Raw genomic sequence first — 18,255 nt, forward strand, 5'->3', positions numbered from 1 at the left:
TCCAGGGTCTGTTGCACAGTGATATCTGTCGGAAAAGTTCTGTCAGCTTTATATGCCCACGATTTTATACCCTTGCCGTCCCCTTTACTACATTTCCACATTTCCACATTCCCACATTCCCATATATACTTTTCTCCCGAATACCTAACCCTTTCCCGCCCTTCTTTTCTCTTCACCGTTACCCATCTCACCAACACACACCCTTCCCCCAATCTCCCATCCACCTGGTCATCAAAGCAGAAATCAACTCACCCGTCCTACCCTCATCCCCCCACTGATAACCAAATCCCCCCTCAGTACACTCCATCGTCTCCCCTCTCGTCTCAGGGTTATAAACCCAATGACACTTGACCTCCCCCCTCCCCACCCCCTCCTCGTCCCCCCTCCCAAAAAACACAGACGTCGTGTCCTGATACCGCCACCCAGTGGCCGACGCTCCTCCCACAATCGTCAAGTTCCAGTAGCCATACTCCTTTTCTATCACCGCACCAACTCCTGTCCTAACAATAAAAATGAAAGCAAGGCCAAAAAGGGAGAACATCGAGGTTGTCAGTGCGTTTGTGGACTTTGCGACGACAAATTCAGGGGTAGTGGATACCAAGGGCTAGTGGAGACAAATCGTTGGAGAGAATAAAGACAACGTTAGTACGTAAAGAGATGGTACAGGATAATATACCCAAGGTCAAATCAAGCTTTCCCGAGTCCTGCAACGTTGCAATCGGTAGGGTCAATAAGAGGTAGTATGCCAGATTATGTAGGGTGTTCAGCCGGTATGCAAGTAACTACATCCGAACGTGTAACTGCAACCAAGGAGACAGAGTGAAACCAACAGAACCACAATTCAGCCGCTGCAGCTCTCGCCTCAGCCCTGGATATCAGGCGGCTGCAGGCGGCCAAGCATCACTCATTTGTCCAATAAGCAGTCTTGACCTTGCAATTAGTTTAGGTATCATTAGTCACAGACTAACGACGTGAACCAACTCTCGCCTCCCTCCCTACTTTGCTCCGTCGACGGCCGCCCTCTCGCCTCAGCAATCATCCCCACGAACAAGGACATTCCAATTGTCCTTGAAGAACGCCTGGCCCTTGACCCTTTGATAGGTCGATCTACCAGTGATGCATCCACCATGCAACACAGAATTCGCGCCATCGCCAATTTGCTTCCACGTGAGCTCCTTCTCTTCCAAGTTCTGTATATCTCATCGTCAGTCGACTTTCCTTCACTCAACCCCCCACCCAAAGCCAAGGCGAACTCACATCGTTGCACCAATAGATAGCCGACTTCCACGAACAGCTAACTCGTCCACAATTCCCCGGCCCCGGCCCGTTCTTGGGTGGGTCAGTGTTCAAACGCCTCAAGTAACAAATCCCGTCCCAGATTTTGCTCGTTCTCGCGCCGTCGTAGTCCACCTTGCAGTTGATGGACTCGGGCTGTTCATCAGCGGTGCCGGCGGAGACGAAGCTCGTGTCATCACCGGTGGGCATGGGATCGGTAGGGATTCCGGCTTGGAAGGTCTCGTTCCAGCCGGGGTAGGCGGCTTCCATTTGGGCAATGGCCTCCTCGATCGTGCCGGTCACGGTGACGATCTCGCTGGTGGGGTCGTCAAGCTTGACGGGGAGGTCCCAGGAAACGTCGACTATGTTGTAGCCGGCAATTCCGTTCGGGGCTTCGTCGGTGGAGGGGGAGGGAGCGCTGGAGACACCCTGTTTCATTGGTAAGCTGTTGGTGCTTCTTCTTCTCGGTCTTTGACGTGAGTAGGAGGCCATACCTTCAGAAAGGTGGCCAGGGCGGTGGCAGCGAAGATGGTACTGGACCACATGATGATGTCGCTTGCAGAGTCTTGGCGATAAGATCTTGGTGCTTGAAGCCTCTTGGCGATGGAGAAAGAGTTCGGGAGGAGGCTACGAGGGCCAGGATATGTATTAATAAGTCACGAAGAGGTTGAGAGCAGCTGATGGAAATGTGGGAAGCGGCCGTAAATTCCCACTCAAGTCATGAGATCAGCGTGCGCAAACGGAGTCTGTTGCTCTTGCCCCTTCAGACGATTGACAACAGGAGCCTCTTCCCATATATGCTGAGCACATATCCCACCTGTTTCGACTGGCTTATAGCCACGGTTGAACCGCCCGCACAAAGACGGATTTGTTGCTTTGAGAACACATTCTTGTTGCTCCCACTAACAACCGAACTGTAATAAAAAACGTTAAAATGCGATACATGAAGGACTTGTTGCTCTCAAGCTCAGGTTCAACAGACGAAACAGCAGCCGTGGCGGGACTTGACGCAGACCACTAGCCGACTTTTACACCACTTCAACAGGAGCCGCGTCTCCAACATGTTTCCGCCGACGCAAATCCAAGCCTCCCTTTGTCCAAAAGTTTCCCCACCCGTTCGGTGCCGCAGGTGGTTTCTCTTTAGGTCCGACTTTTGGTTTGAGTGTCGGCGTGGCAGGACCTGGGGGGTGGACGCCAGGCGGTTTGATGCCTATTTTGTTACAGGCACTCCAGAACCACGGCTTGTCTTTGATACCGGCGGGGACTCGTCGAAGGACCCAAGGGTATAATCTTCTTGCGGTCGACAAAGAAGACGACGGCAACGGATATCATGTATGTTAGACATGCTACTACAACCATGGATCCGACATGAGGCCACTTGAGGTGGGACAGGTCTTCATCCTGGATGAGGGACATGCTGTAAACAGCCTGCTTGTGGATGAAGATGGGTCAGCGTGAGGCGTTGGAGTCCATGGTTCAGCGCTGAGTCAGGGTACGTACAGTCACATAGCTGAGTGGAAGGTAGAGTATAGTGACAACAGTGAAAACAATGATATGGCGATTCATCGATGTTGACTTGGAGGCTTCCAGCATATTTGTGGCGCTCAAGATCTAGTAAGACTGTCCGCAAAAGCTTTCAGTGAACACGCATAGACATACCCCATCTTGAAGCCCACACATCTCGTCTGCCTTGACCTCGATGCGTCTCTCGAGCTTAGCTTGGAGGCTGTCAAATTGTGCCATGACCCTGTCCCAGTTCTCTTCAACTATCCTGTCAAATTTGGCTGTCTCGGAAGTGGATTCATGCCAACCCCGTAGAGGATGAATGCCAAAAATTCTATAAAAGTCTTGCAGGCCCTCTTGAGTCTCTTTCATCCATTCAAGAGCAATTCGTAGGAGATAGAGAAGCTGAAAGCACATTCGTGATTGACTGAAGGAGTCGTCGAGCATGATCTTCTGGGCCTTGCGTTCATTGAAGATGTCCTCTGCCTATAGAGAGTTCATGTAGTCAGTGACAAGACATATGGTGAAGAGGAGATACCCCTACCTGAACGGTGACAGAACTGTCAATTGCATCCGACAGACGGTCCCACCCTCCATACCACCTTGTCTCCAAGACGTTGTCCAACACAATTTGTAAATGACAAATGCTAGCTCTTTGAGCAATCATCTCAATCCTTTTTGATCGCAGCCTTACACCTTGATATTCGCGCCGCGAAGTGAAGACGTGGTCTTCAATAACAACAATGCAGAACAAAGAAGCCGCCTCAACGTTCACACCCATTTCACAGCAGCTCGCGCTTCCTCAACACCCCCAGTTGAGTGTGGGAGCTTGCGGGGCAGCTTCCCACGCTCCCGTTCAAGGAGGAAGCCCGGGGGCCAGAGCCCGTTTTCCGGATGAACCGGAGATGCCTGGAGCCACCATTTATGAAATGAGGTTCCACACGAATGGCTGGAGGTGTCAAGACGGTGCGAGGAGGTAAAAGGATGCCATGGCCACTGCCGAAGAAACCTGGCGACAAATGAATAATCCCGATACATATCGCGCTTATCTTCCTCGGACGATGCGTTAGAGAAATGTTGTCGCGATAGCAAAGAGAAAATGAATGCAGCTGCATTGAGGTTGAGAGTTGGACGTCTTGAGGTGGTAACAAACCTGTCACGATTGCTCTTCATTAATCATCACGGCAGTCTCGATTTTCAAGGCTAGAACAAAATGCAACATACCAGATCTGACCAATATTGATATCAGTCGGCTCTGCAAACTCGGGGTGGAGTACGGTTGGTCGGAACCTAATATTTGGGGGCAGGAGGACCATGTTGGAAACCCCATGTTGCCTACAGACCACCTGGCCGGTTGAAGAGAAAGCTTGTCGCCACACGGCCAAAGATACAGGAAGTACGCCTCATTGAGCTCAAAATGTGTTACCACGTAGCGAAGATCAAGGCCAGGGTGAACAAGACGCCAGAACATGGTTTGTTCCGGCAATGATTCTCGTCACCGTCCTGGCTCTTGCCTCCAGGCTGCCGGCATCACACTTGTTGGGCACTCTTCGTGTAAGAATTTCCTGACCATGCCCCCCATCGAAGGGTCGAGATTTCGGCCGAAGCTCATTCTTTGCTGCGAAGCTGTTGTGCTGCCCTTGGCAGGCAGAACGAATGAAGCATCGTCAAACGCCCAATGCATGCCTGAAAGAGGAGCGAAAGGCGAACCAAATACTAGGGGGCCGCTTGTTGCGCACGGGATAAAAGGTGGGTGGTTTGGTGGGAAAAGCTGTAGATAGTCCTCGAGGGTGGCACTTCCCAGGTCAGACCTAATAGCGGCGAAATGTTCCTCACTTTGTTTACTGATGAGAATTGCCGTCCACTCTCGCAAAGAAACTATGAGCTGAGATAGTTGGGTACTACTCGGCACATGTATATCAAGCAAGTGCGACTCGGTAGCCGGAGTGTTGATGGTATTGGTTCCGGTGGATGTCGGGGAAAACTCGCCACGCTTGATAGCTGTTGGTTTCCAAGTATCTCATTGAGTCGCCGAAGCTCAGCCAGAAGCTGCTGTGCGAGTGTTTCCTGGTCTATGATGGCCTCTGCCATGGAGTTGGTCGACTTCGAAGATGTTGGGACTGGTTCGGTGGTATCGTTTGCCATGGTGAGAATCGAAGGAGCCCAGGGTTGATGAGAACTATCCGGTGAGAAGAGACGGAAATGGCTGGCCTCAGAGATTGGGAGGGGAGCAGAACTCCCTGCTTTTTATGGTACCATGACACCAGCAAGCGCCCGGCATTGCAAGCAGACTTCAGGTTTTAGGTATGACATTGTCCTTCCCTACCTAGGTTGCATACTGCCGAAGATAGAGTCTCAAAGGGTCGGGCCGGTCATACTGGTTTTCCGTGTCTGGCTGAGTTGTGGTTGGCTGTCCTGATAACCAATCCAACCCTCCCTCAACAAATGCAGAATTATGTGCATCCTATACAGTGTAGAGACATGCGAATAGCTTCAAGATGTTGAATAGCCTCGCATTGCTGCAATATTCATCAGCCTAAATCTCACAAGCAGCCATCCCACTTCACCCATATCCATACAATGACGAGATGGTCAGCCAAGCAGAAACTAGTTGCCCTGTCGTCGAATATTTCCACTAGTGTGATGTTGGACTGTGATCCTTTGTCCCCACACGGTGGACGATGCTACCTATTGGCGAGCAAGGTGGCAAGCGACACTCGTGTTGGTTGTGGAATTGGAGTGCAGAGCTAAGAGCTGCGAGGTCCTCGGCCGAAATGAGGGTACCAAAAGAGCACAAGTCGTGCTGCCACGAGAGAGGCATGTGGCGCAGCGGCACAGCGGCCCGGGGAGTAATGGCTGTTGGAAGAAGGCGAACCCGGCAGTTTGGACATTCCAAATGATCAATCTACACATAAAGTACGGCGGCGTACACGACCAGCCAGCTTCTCCGAGATGAATGCCAGGAACAATGCAGGAGAGAAAAGGTGGGCGAGCCGGAGCGTGGGAATCTACCCCGCACAGACTGTTCTATCCTCCTTCCTCCTTCCCCCAACGGTTGCCGATTCGCCAACCACAACACTCCGATCCCGATACACCCTGCCTGCTTGCCTGCCTGCGATGCGACAACCCCTGGTTGGGGCTCGAATGCCGTGCCAGCCAAGCGAGGGTGCCATGCAGCCCACGCAGCCAACGCACCGTTAATTCCACGCTTCAATTCCGAGAATCTTCACACACCAATTTTCTGGGTCAAAAAGAGCAGCAAAGACAGAACACCGTCGGACTTGTCAAGGAAACCCCCCAGACCCACCCGGATCACATCGAGAAACGCTCGGCACCATCGCCTGTTGCGCCAGAGTTTCCGGGCGGTGGAGCCGATGGGCTGACACAACCGCCGGCTTGCCATCCGGACAAGGCGCTTCGACGAGTTCGGCGATGGAGGCCAAAATAGGTCGGCGCTAGGAGCCCTGCCCGGGATGGGCTTGCGAGAAGGTAACAGCCCCGGTGCCCCGGAAATGCCAAGTTACCTTGCTTGCTGCGGTAATATCCCCAATATGCATCGCATTATAGCCACGACCTGCCGTCGCATTCACACAAGATGGCCCCTTGGCAAAATGCACGAGAAGTTATAAAACATTCTAGCGGCCCTCGTTTCTCCCTCCACGCGGCTCGTTTCCCGAGCGAACAAGTCTCTGGTTCCAGCTTCCGTATCCCCAGATCACCACCACCACCACCATGAAGGGCGGCATCGTTGGCGTGCTTTGCGGCGCGCTCCTCCTTGCCGTTGAGGCTGCATGCGCCCCCAACTCGGACGCCATCACAAAGGTACCTGGCTTCAAGCCAAACAAGTGGGTGGCCAGAACCTGGGAGGGAAACAACTACGCCTGCAAATGTCATCCTGGCGACTACTGCTGGCCCAAGCAAAACCACTGGGATAACCTCAACCGCACCGTTGGCGGCAACCTTCGCGTCAACCTGCCCCCAGGAGCTCCTTGCTACAACACCTTCCAAGGCCCTCTCGGAACCGTCAACACGTACGATGCCGCCAAGTGTGCTGCCGTGACCGCCGGGTTCCCCAATGAACAGTTCCAGTAAGTCATCTCTGCACACCAAGCATGAGGAGAACATGTTGACTGACCATCTGTGACAGAATCGAGCTGCCCACCGCTGGCCTCTGGACCTACTTCACCAATGACACCTGCCGCCCTACCGCTGATCCCACAGGCAGCTGCACGCTGGGCTACTATCCTGTCCTGTACATCACAGCCAAGACCGTTGCCCACATCCAAGCGGGTATCAACTTCGCCAGAAACAACAACTTGCGCCTCGTCATTCGCAACACTGGACACGACTTCCTTGGACGCAGCGTTGGCTGGGGCTCGCTTGTTATCAACACTCACAGCTTCAAGAGCATCAGCACCACCAACAACTGGAATGGCCCTGGCTACAACGGCCCCGCCATCACTGTGGGAGCGGGTGTGCAAGCCTTTGAGGCTCTTGCCCGCCTGAACTCGCTTTCCCCTCCTCGAATTATGGTGACGGGCGAGTGCGCTGTAAGGACTACCAATTCTTAGCGTTTGATGTTCATGGACTAACCGGTATCATTAGACTGTTGGTGTCGCCGGAGGCCTTGTGCAGGGCGGTGGCCATGGCCCCTTGACCAACTTCTACGGATTCCTTGCCGACACGGCTGTTCAGTTCAAGGTCATCACGGCCGATGGCAAGATCCAAACTGCCAATGCCAACACCAACTCGGACCTGTTCTGGGCCCTCAAGGGAGGTGGTCCCGCCGCCTTTGCTGTCATCACCGAGGCTACCTACAAGACCTTTGCCGACACCCCAAGCGCCGGCATCAACCTCGATATCAACCCCGGCACCAACTCCGATCCTGCTCTTTACTGGGAGGCCGTCCGCAAGTTCCACAGCTACAGCACCCATTTTGTTGACAACGGCCTTTATGTTTACTACGAAATCGGCCCCGTCCCCAACACTCTCCACGTGCATCCTATTGTGGGCGTCAACAAGACCCTCGCCCAGCTGCAGGCTGTTGTCCAGCCCCTCTTTGATGACCTTGATGCCCTCGGTGTTGGGTATACCACCTCCAGCGAGACTTACGGCACCTTTTACGACTTGTACAACGCCATGTTTGAGATTGAAATGGCTGGCAACTCTGCCCTCACCGGTGGTTGGACCATTGGTCGCCAGGATGTTATCAACAACCACACCGCCATCATTGACGCTTTCCAGACCGTTATGAACGCTGGCTCTTTCATCGTCGGCCACATGTGGTCTGCTGGCCATGGCCTCCCTCAGAGCGAGTGGGCCAAGTCCGCCATCAACCCCCGCTTCCGCAACGTTGTTGACAAGCTTATTACCATCGTTCCTGTCTCTGGCGATGCCCCTCTCGCCGCCAAGGCCGAGGCCCAGAACCGCTTGACCAACATTGTCGACGGCTCTCTCCGTGCCGCTGCCCCCAACGGCGCTTCCTACATCAACGAGGTATGTATTGATTTTCGGTCTCCAACCAAGCAGGCATATGCTAACATGCTCACCACACAGGCCGATCCCTTCCAGCCCGACTGGCAGAACGCTTTCTGGGGTACCAACTACCAGCGCCTGCTCCAGATCAGACGCAAGTACGACCCCGAGGGAGTCTTCTATGCCGTCTCCACTCCTGGCACCGAGAAGTGGGAGCAGATTGAGACGGGCACTAGGTTGTGTGTCAAATTGTAGTCTTTTTTCTTTTCTGTCTGAGCGAGTCTTTTGATATAAAATAATAATAGAATGGTATATACGTTTTCACCAAAAGAATAGGGAAGCTTGCTGCTGTGTGATTCTTCTAGGTCATGTTGTACGTGGAGGCCCCTTTTGTGGAGTCCAGGAGGGTATTGTTTCCAGAGCAACGGCTCCTTGAGACTATTTGTGAAATGCCTGATGCATATCGGTATGCATAATCCTTGGGTCATGGGCCCCCAGAGCAAGTCAATGGGCCTATCAGCTATCTTTAAGGTGCTCTTTACTACTTTGAACACTCATTCAATACATTCTGAGGGCTAAGGAGAATCTTTCCAGCGCCTGATGCCATCGTTCAACGCTAGATAGTCATTACCGTTCAAATTCGTGGTCTTGGGTAGATACGTTGCAGTGTTCAGTACCTATTCCGTCTGCAACTGAACATATCCATTTACCAACAGGCATCTGTTGGTCCTTTCCCTGTAATGACCCGGTGCCTTTCCAATGCATGTATTCTTTGCTCTTGTGTCCATGTTCAGACTTTTTGCTTTGGCGAATGAGGTTGTGTCCCTGATTTTTGCGATCGGCAGGTGTAGGTGTGTGTGTGTGTGTGTGTGTGTGTGTGTGTGTGTGTGTGTGTGTGAGAGTGTGTCAGCATCGAAACTCACCAACGGAGGTTTAAGCATGGGCTGTGGTTCAGGACGCAGAGAACGTGATTGTGGCACAGCAACAAAGGGAGCTAGGTCTTCAGAACGGCAGATGCCGCGCGCTGCAAGGATCATCCAGAAGCCTGTCTTTGCCGTGGGCAGGCACCAACGTGCTGAATATGCCTCTTTTCCGCAGAGAATATCACTATGGACCTGCCTGTAGCGTGGCGTGATGCTGTTGTGTTGGGTTTGCTGCTCTAGGTCCGATACTTGTGATGTGTTCTGCTGTTACAGACTGGGAATTGGAAAACATGAAACTTGGGATGAGCCCTATATCTGAGCGTGGTCGCGTACTCCAAAAGTTAATTACATCTTCAAGACAGTTTTGGTGGCCGAACTGCCTGAGATGAAATGTACTCTTTTTGACGCTAGAATCATCTCCACAGCAAGATCATTTCCCATCTCTGCCAGCTTGGCGAAACCTAGCAAACTTCCATTTTTCGGCCCCCGGAACGGCCCATCAACACCCATACCACCCCCCTCCCGTCTGACTTGGCATCCAAGGTCAAGTTTCGGCTGAAGTGGCACAGCACCACCCAAATCCAACCCGCTTTCCCAAATCTCACCCCCTTAAGCGAACCACTCTTCAACAAAAAGGTAAAGATTCTCTCTCCAAGCTGTGCCACACACCCAAACCCACAAACTGGGCTGAGCATCTTATCCCCTTATCCCCCCTATGGCGCGCCACGTCCGGGTATACCGCCCATGCCGCACTCCTACACCCCCAGGCAACTCATGAGATTTATCCAATCATCATGTGCCAAAAAATACAAAAGGGGGTTAGCCAGGTTTATGGGCGTATAGCAAAGGCCCCACCACACCTACCTGAGCATTAGTAACCACGCCGCATTGGAACACTGCATAAACACATCAGTTTTCCCAAGCTGGAAGACTTGACGCTGTTGGTTGTTGCTGACCATCCGGTATGCGTCGAGATGGCGAAGCAATCCTTCACAAGTCCAAAACCCCTTTGGCGCCCACATTTTCATGGTGTTCCAGTTCTGGGGGAGAAAAAGACTTAGAATCCAAAGAAAGAACGGGGTTTTTTGCCTTTTCTTTCTTTCTGGATAGCGACAACTGAGATTCCGAGCGATATATTTGGAACTGGACGATGAAAAGGACGACATTCTAGCAAGTCGACGTTTACACTACCCTTCCAAGACATTGACGATAACGATTTCTCTTGTCGTGCCACTCAGCTCTTGCTGAGCGACGCCCGCCAAGATGGTCTCCCTCACCACAGAGCAGTCATTGGCGGTGCTCGCAACGCTACCGAAATGCGCTGTATGATGATACATCAACATCCAATCCTTCACTGGTCTCTTGCTAATAACCTTGCTCAAGATGGATTGCATGATGGGAGCACCCAGCACCGGCCAGGGCTCGACAGATGTTGATCTTTGCGCACCTCAACCTCTAGAGACCACCAACTGGGTGACGGGTTGCATGAAAAGCAACTGCTCAACTCCAGAAGCACTCTTTACTCAGAATGCGACCTTGCGAGCCTGCGGTATTGAACCTAGGATGGAGAGGCAGTGGCTGCCTGTGATGACGACGTTTATGATCCTTGCCTTCATTTCCGTCGTGCTGCGGGTGGCCAACCGGCTTTACACGACCAAGACGTATTGGTGGGACGATATCTTTTTGTCGTTGTCGATGGTATGTTATGGAGAGGCTGTCAAGAGGAATGAGGTAACTGACTGTGCTGAAGGCTGGCTCCTTTGCCTACGCTTCGATCCATTACGAGGCGATAGGTCACGGTTTCGGACGAGAGTTTTGGTCTCTGTCGCCAGAGGAGATCAACTACATTATTGCTGTGAGTATTCTTGCCAAACATCGCCGTCGACGACTTCCACTTACCAGGGATAACAGGGTGTATACGCGAGCATGCTCGTCTTCCATGCAGCTCGCATGCTGCTGCGCCACTCGCAAATCCTCTTCTTCCTTCGCATCTTCGTGGTGGGCAACTCGAGGCCAATGATCAAAGGAACCATGATAGCAAATGCTGTCATCTCCACCGCCATCGGTCTCATCATGGCGCTCCAGTGCATGCCCGTCGGTTTCTTCTGGATGCGATGGGACTCGACGCAGGAGGGCAAGTGCCTGAACAACCTCCAGACCCTATGGATCACCTCCGTCTTCACCATGTTACTGGACGCCTGGACACTCATCCTGCCACTGCCCTACGTGGCCAAACTGCAGTTGTCGGTGAGGAAGCGAATCGGCATCTCGGTCATGCTCGCCACCGGTCTGAGCATCCTCATCTTCAGCATCCTCAAGTTCTGGTCTGGTGCCATCACAGTGGAGGAGCCCAACCCAATGTATACCTTTGCCCAGGTGTCGATGTGGGCGTCGTTGGAGATCAACGTGGGGATCATCTGTGCTTGCTTACCGGGTATAAGACTACTATTCAGCAACTTGTTCAGGCAGACGGGTTGGTTTATGACGAGCAGTATTGGGAGGACGGAGCATATTTCGCTGTCTGGGTCTCCCGACCGGAGTGGGAAGAAGTCGTGCCCGGAGTCGCAGATTCGCATCACGACAACTATTCAGACCAAGGCCACGCATGCGTTGACTGATTCCGAGTCGCATCTGCCTCTCCATGCGGCGAGCTTGGGGGCGGCGATTCATCCTGCGAGGCAAGAGCTGGGTGTGGTGGCCAATGCTTGGGCTTGAGTGGACGTCGGAGAGGGACTGTATAGATAGAATTGGAGATACCCATAGTGTCATTGAAGCGATGTTTCCGTAAAATCGCCGTGACTAAAAGGGCGATGTCATTGGCATGGTGTGAGCCTGTCATCATCTTTCGTCACAAATCAGGTTCGCTGCAGAATGAAGGCACGCCAGTGGTAGCTGCACCGGCAACCGTCACCATTGAACCACTGTTCCTTCCATGTGAAAAAGAGAAAATGGGACCGACTGGCATGCCGACTGTTCCCCTGCAGTTGGACTAATGCGACCGTTTGACTGATAACCGTCCACCCTGCGCCGCTACGCCCATCGATCAAAGCTTGCGCCTTTGCCTGGGCTGTTGTGTTGTTACGTCTTCGGTCGGGAACACGGCGCTCAGACTGACCTGAGAGTGATGTTTGGAATAGCAAGATCATTCATACCAACCACCCTGCCCAAAGGATAGTTACAGTGGCTTTCTTGACCTTTCGACGTAGGCGACGACTAGCTGCAGCGCTACTACACCACTCAACGATGCATGGAAGCGATCTAGAGAACCGACCGGAAACCAATGAAAGAATACCACGATGGAGCCTTGGTGTGCTCAACCCAAAGGACACAGTCGACGTTCCAGGTTTGATATCCTCCCTGTCTTCTCAGTTGCATGCTGACGCCCTCAACCGTCCATCTAGGCACCGTCCTCCTTCTCGTCGGCCTCTCTCCCCAACCAAAACCCGACACTCACTCGATGACCTTAATCTCCCCTCCCCTCCCGAAGAACCCAACCAAACCTCCTCTCCTCCACGCGACGATGACCCCCCAAATACCACCTCCACTGGCATCCTCCTAGCCCCTCAACCCCTCCCCCATGACCTCCTCAGCTGGCCCCCCTGGCGCCGCAACCTCGCCCTCCTCACAATAGGTCTCTACTCCCTCCTCGGCGGTGGAACAACCCCCCTCCTCGCAGCAGGCTTCACCAACATCTCCCAAATCTTCTCCCTCCCCCTCCACCGCATCTCCCTCACTACCGGCCTCGTAATGCTCGGCATCGGTATCGGCTGTCTCCTCGCCTCCCCCACGGCGATCTCTACGGGAAACGTCCCGTTTACCTAGCCGGCTCCCTCATTTTTCTCCTGACATGTGTCTGGTGCGTGTTAAGTCCGACGTTTGAGAGTTTATTGCTTGCACGGTTTGTGCAAGGGGTGGCAATCAGTCCTGTGGAGGCGCTGCCGAGCGCGACTATCACGGAGTTGTTCTTTTTGCATGAACGAGGGGGCGGGGGGCGGTAGGATAGGGGTTTACGGGCTTTGTTTGTTGGGGGGGAAGAATTTGGTGCCGGTGATGGGGGCGGGGGTTGTTCATGCTTTGGGGTGGAGGTGGGGTTTTTGGGTGATGGGGGTTGGGGTTTGTGGGGTTGGGTTGTGGGAGTTGGTGCCGGAGACGTTTTGGGATAGGGGGTTGGAGACGTTTTTGGAGAGGGAGTCGACGGGAGAGGGCGGACGGGGGAGGGAAGGAGGGGGATAGAAGATGGAGGGGAGTGGTGAAGAGAGCTCCAGACGTGATGGTTTGGGGGAGATGGGTATATCAAAGCAGGAAGGTAGTAGATGGTCTGGGGAGACGGTTGAGATGTTTGAGCTGGTCGAGACGACTAACGATCCTGCCACTACCTCAATATCTGCAGCTTGTTCATCGTCATCCGAGACGCCTGGGAACCAGGATGTGGAAAAGAGGGCAACGGAACATCAAGCGACGCCCCCGAGACGAAACGATTACACCAGTCGCATGGCGGCACGACCAAACGGGTCGTTCAGGACACATCTACTGCCGTGGCACGGCAGATTACCAGAGGATGAACGCTGGTTACGTGTGGCGGCTAGACCGTTCTTCCTGTTTGCCTACCCGGCCATCCTCTGGTCAGCGATTACCCACTCTTGTTGCATCGGCTGGCTGGTGGTTATCTCCGAGTCGATGGACGTTATCTACCGGAACCCCAACAGTTATCACTTGGTGCTTTCTCGACTGGCTTGGTGTATATTTCTGCATTTATTGGTGGCGTGCTAGGCACGGCGATAACAGGCAAGATGTTGAATGTATTGTGAGAGCTATGGCTCGCAAAAACGGAGGGGTGTTTGAGCCCGAGTTTCGACTGGTGATGATGATGCCGGTGACCATCACTACGGTAGTTGGGTTGGTGGGTTTTGGGTGGAGTGCTGAGGTGCAAGATGCTTGGATTGTTCCGACGGTGTTTTTTGGGATTATTTCTTCTGGATATTCATTGTGAGTTTGGCCTTCATGAAGATGCGGAGAAAATATTTACTGCGAGATAGGGGTTCGACGACCGCCATCACTTTCTGTGTGGATAGTTACCGAGAATTTGCCGGAGAGGCCCTTGTCGCATTAAACTTCAGCAAGAACATTTTCCACGGCTTGGTCTTCAGTCTCTTCATTACTGGATGGATCCAGACTGACGGCTCGAAGATTGTGTACATTTGGATTGGGATTATTCAGTTGCTGGCGATGTTCTCTACATTATCGTTGTTTTTTTTTTGGGAAGAGGGCGCGGTATTGGGCGTCAAAACAAGCGTTCCATGAAAGGATTACGTCTACTGACTAGAAAGGGAGAAAAGATGTAGAAGATACAACAGGTCCAATCAACCTTACTCAGTCTTCATGGCATCCCGGATCATGGAGCATTCGACATACCTCCCTTCCAAGTATTCCGCTACCTTTTCCACATGGAAGCCGTACTTCTCAAACAACGGTTTCCCCGCAGGCGAGGCCTCAAGATACGCCTCATGGCTACCCTCATCAACCATCATAACCCCCCACTCCATCAACAACCGACCAACGCCAGAGCCTTTGTACTCAGGGCGGGTAGCAATGAGAGCCAGATACCAGTGGGCTTTGCTGCCCATGTACTTCTGATGCCGGGCATGCTGGTCACTAAAGAACGCCATACCAAGGTCGGGGTCGGTCATGTGGTCCATTACTTCCCGAGGGAGGTCCATGTCGGAGGGGAATAAACCCGGGAGTGTAGAGTTCTCAAGGACAAAGACCCACTTGGCTAGGCCGACTACTACAGGAGGGGACAGAGAGATGACTTTGGCGATGGCGAGGTGGGAGTTATTGTCTGAGAAGGTGAAGGCGATGACTTGGGTCCAGAAGTTGATTTTGAGTTGTTAGTCGGAGATGTGGTTGAGTATGACGTTGGTGGAGAAGGCCTGCTCGAGGAGGATGCCGCAAGGGGATACGTCGAAGGGAGTGGCGGGGCGAATTTGGGGTCCGTGTAGAAAGCGAGCTTTTGCGATGGTGGTAGATCTGGAGATAGAGGTGGTAAGAAGGGAACATGTTGTCATTTATACACTTCTATACACCATATTATACCGTACCTTCTAATAACACGATGACTGTTGTTGCAATGCAGCCTTGGTGAGAGCACTCAAACATGATGGTTTGCAGTTTGTGACAGCATGGAAGGATTCAAATAACCAAAATTGCATAGCTAGACAGCGAGACATGATACTACTTCTAGGTGATCAAGGAGCCATTTTGATCACGGAGAGTGTTGACACTTACGCGGCAATACTTGACGGCGAGGGGACGGAAACCACAGGAGCCGCCGCTGCCCTAGGACGGGTCCGGGCTCTGGAGCTGAAAGGGATAAAAATGAAAGAAACAAAAAGAGGACAACGGGGTTCAGCTGGCTGGATTATATTGACAATGTCAAAAGCTTTGCCGAAATCCTCAAGACTATCGTGACAGGCACTGAGTGGCGATAATGTTTGCAGACGTTGTCCTGTGTGTGGACCTTGGCCAAGACATGTCTTGGCAAAAATGGATTTTCAAGGCATCGAGATTTCCAAAAAAAAAAAAAAAAAAAAAAACCCCATGTTGCATGTGTCAGGGACCGGTGGAGACGCCAAACGGTCCCTGGACCAAGGCGCTAACAGAGGTTGCGCCAAGGGAAAGGCAGAACTGTTAGTGTCAGCCATTACCCCTGTCGTTTCGACGTCACTGGACCCTGACTCTTATCGCTACCAAGAGATCCACCATCAGTGCTCCAAAGCCAATTAGACGAACCAAACGCCCGATAAGAAAGTTGAAAGTTTGGGCCGTCGCATTTGAGCGCAGTCTCTTGCAGCACCGTCCTTCACTGCGCTTGCACCTGCCATTGTTTGCTGTGCTTCCCTTCTTTCACACATACCAACCACCACAAAGCCACCTACCCAACGGTCGCTTCTCATTGTGTGCTTCCCAGCGGCAAATGTTCTTTCCCACAGCTCGTGTCTCACAAAGCGCGCTGCCCACTCTTCTTAACCTCACGCTCCGCCAGACCGCTCAGCAAAATATACTACTCTCTTCCTTCGCCACACATATTGGTCGTACCAGAGTCTCGTTCTCTACATTCTCCCCCTTGCGCACCGCATCCGCGACCGCAACCGCCGAGATGGCTTCGATCCAGATTCCCACCGTGGCTGCCGGCAGCGAGCGCGTCCCTTTCTCACAGCTCAAGGGTCGCATTGCGCCCCAGCTCCTCCAAAATATCGAGAAGATGGGCCTTACACACATGTCCCCAGTGCAAGAAAAGGTCCTGCAGATGTCCAGCCTCAAGAACGACTGCCTCGTACAAGCCAAGACCGGAACCGGCAAGACAATCGCTTTCCTGCTCCCCGCCCTCCAAAACATCATGACCGCCCCAGACCTGCAGCGCGAGTTCGTTGCAATCCTCGTCCTCGCCCCCACCCGCGAGCTGGCCCAGCAGATTGCCGATGAGTGTGACAAGCTCACCGGAAAGTCTTTCGAGTGCCACATTGCCGTAGGCGGCACCTCCAAGAACTCGCTCCTTCGGAGGTTCCTCAATGGCAAACCCACCATCCTCGTCGCCACCCCCGGCCGCCTCATCGACTACCTCTCCGAAGAAGAAACCAGACACAAACTCACCAAGCTCCGCTGCGTGGTCCTTGACGAGGCAGACCGCATGCTCGACCAGGGGTTTGCCCCCTCCATCAAGAGAATCTTGCAACAAATCCCCAAGAAGCAAACTGCTGGCTGGCAAGGCATGTGCTTCTCTGCTACCGTCCCAGACGAGATTCAGCAGTTCCTGCCCTTGGTCCTCAACAAGAAGCACGACCGCATTTCCACCATCGACCCCAATGAGACCCCTACCGTCGACAGAATCCCCCAATCCGCCATCCCCATCCCCTCCATCGCCGACGCCCTTCCCGTCTTGCACTCCTACCTCATGACACAAAAGAAAACCAACCCCGAGCTCAAAGCCGTCATCTTCTGCGGCACCGCCCGCCACGCCGCTTTGCTCTACCACATCTTTGGTCCCACCGGCGGCGCCGCCCCCAAAGGCCTCTCCTGCTTCCAGATGCACTCCCGTCTTTCCCAACCAGCACGTACACGAACAATCGAAGAGTTCAAGAACGCCGAATCAGGCCTCATGTTTGCATCTGATGTCATTGGACGTGGCATGGACTTCCCTGACATTGACCTAGTCATCCAGATGGGCTTCCCTCCCGAAAAAGCACAATACGTCCATCGTGTTGGGAGAACGGGAAGAGCAGGCAAGTCGGGAGAAGCAACCATGATTTTGACGCCCCAGGAGATGAGGTTTGTGAGAGCGAATAAGGACTTTCCCATCAAGGTTACTGAGCCATTGTATGTTTCTCCCCCCCATCTCCCCTGTCCCCTTCTTCTTTACTAAATACTTCTTCAAAGCAACCACCCCGACCTGCCAAAATCGGTTACCAAGATTGAGGAAGCTCTCGCCAAGGTGCCGGAGTTGACGAAATTCCAAGCTTATACCGCCTTCCTCGGCTTCAACATCACCGTGGCGAGACAGCTGGGCCTCCAGCCGCCAGAGATTGTCGGTTTGGCCAACGAGTTTGCCTATGCGATGGGGTACGAGGAGATCCCAGAAGTGGAGGCCAAGATGGTGGGCAAGATGGGGCTCAAGGGCGTGCCCGGGTTGAGGATCATGGGCAAGGGGGGGGTGAGCAGAGCTGCTCCGGTGCCGAGCGGAAGGACGGGAGGGGGGAGGGCCCAGGGTGGCCCGGGGAGGATGCAGAGAGGCAAGGTGGCTGATCCCAGGCCGCAAGGGGTGAGTGGAGGCAATAATGGGAGCAGGGCGGACGGCAACAGGAGGGGGCCGAGAGAGAGCACGGGTGCCAACGCCGAGGAGCCGAGCAGGAAACGGCCCAGGCGTGGTGCCCAGGCGTGAAGCTTGTCTGGTCACTTGTAGTCTAGACATCAAGATTAGCTGTTGCTGTACTACTCAGACACAGTGTCGCCTCAATTCTTATTCAAACAACAACAGCCACACGATGGCACACGTCGGTAAATAAGCCAAGTTTTGCACCCATCA

The 18,255-nt window shown here is 53.2% G+C and overlaps 6 protein-coding genes across 6 annotated transcripts; 4 read left to right on the forward strand and 2 right to left on the reverse strand.

The window, feature by feature from the left end:
• Positions 1-1,224: 1,224 nt before the first annotated feature.
• On the reverse strand, positions 1,225-1,767 carry PODANS_2_7610 (uncharacterized protein; the record flags this gene model as incomplete). Its single annotated transcript, XM_001911517.1, has 1 exon — positions 1,225-1,767. The coding sequence occupies one exon, from the start codon at positions 1,765-1,767 to the stop codon at positions 1,225-1,227; it is 543 nt and encodes a 180-aa protein (XP_001911552.1).
• Positions 1,768-6,510: 4,743 nt separating this feature from the next.
• Positions 6,511-8,508, forward strand: PODANS_2_7620 (uncharacterized protein; the record flags this gene model as incomplete). Its single annotated transcript, XM_001911518.1, has 4 exons — positions 6,511-6,866; positions 6,926-7,328; positions 7,384-8,274; positions 8,335-8,508. 4 exons carry the CDS (start codon positions 6,511-6,513, stop codon positions 8,506-8,508), a joined length of 1,824 nt encoding a protein of 607 aa, XP_001911553.1.
• Positions 8,509-10,439: 1,931 nt separating this feature from the next.
• On the forward strand, positions 10,440-11,891 carry PODANS_2_7630 (uncharacterized protein; the record flags this gene model as incomplete). Its single annotated transcript, XM_001911519.1, has 4 exons — positions 10,440-10,499; positions 10,560-10,874; positions 10,927-11,031; positions 11,088-11,891. 4 exons carry the CDS (start codon positions 10,440-10,442, stop codon positions 11,889-11,891), a joined length of 1,284 nt encoding a protein of 427 aa, XP_001911554.1.
• A 528-nt stretch (positions 11,892-12,419) lies between these two features.
• PODANS_2_7640 (uncharacterized protein) lies at positions 12,420-14,477 on the forward strand (the record flags this gene model as incomplete). The annotated part of the gene is made up of 7 exons (XM_001911520.1): positions 12,420-12,506; positions 12,767-13,134; positions 13,175-13,342; positions 13,434-13,818; positions 13,883-13,934; positions 13,988-14,162; positions 14,213-14,477. 7 exons carry the CDS (start codon positions 12,420-12,422, stop codon positions 14,475-14,477), a joined length of 1,500 nt encoding a protein of 499 aa, XP_001911555.1.
• Positions 14,478-14,542: 65 nt separating this feature from the next.
• On the reverse strand, positions 14,543-15,019 carry PODANS_2_7650 (uncharacterized protein; the record flags this gene model as incomplete). Its single annotated transcript, XM_001911521.1, has 1 exon — positions 14,543-15,019. A coding segment is annotated over one exon (477 nt), but the record flags the coding sequence as incomplete, so codon positions are not given.
• Positions 15,020-16,149: 1,130 nt separating this feature from the next.
• Positions 16,150-18,111, forward strand: PODANS_2_7660 (uncharacterized protein; the record flags this gene model as incomplete). The annotated part of the gene is made up of 2 exons (XM_001911522.1): positions 16,150-17,535; positions 17,644-18,111. The coding sequence occupies 2 exons, from the start codon at positions 16,150-16,152 to the stop codon at positions 18,109-18,111; spliced, it is 1,854 nt and encodes a 617-aa protein (XP_001911557.1).
• Positions 18,112-18,255: the final 144 nt, after the last annotated feature.

Source organism: Podospora anserina, chromosome 2 (genome assembly GCF_000226545.1).
Source record: "Podospora anserina S mat+ genomic DNA chromosome 2, supercontig 2".
Lineage (NCBI taxonomy): Eukaryota > Fungi > Ascomycota > Sordariomycetes > Sordariales > Podosporaceae > Podospora > Podospora anserina.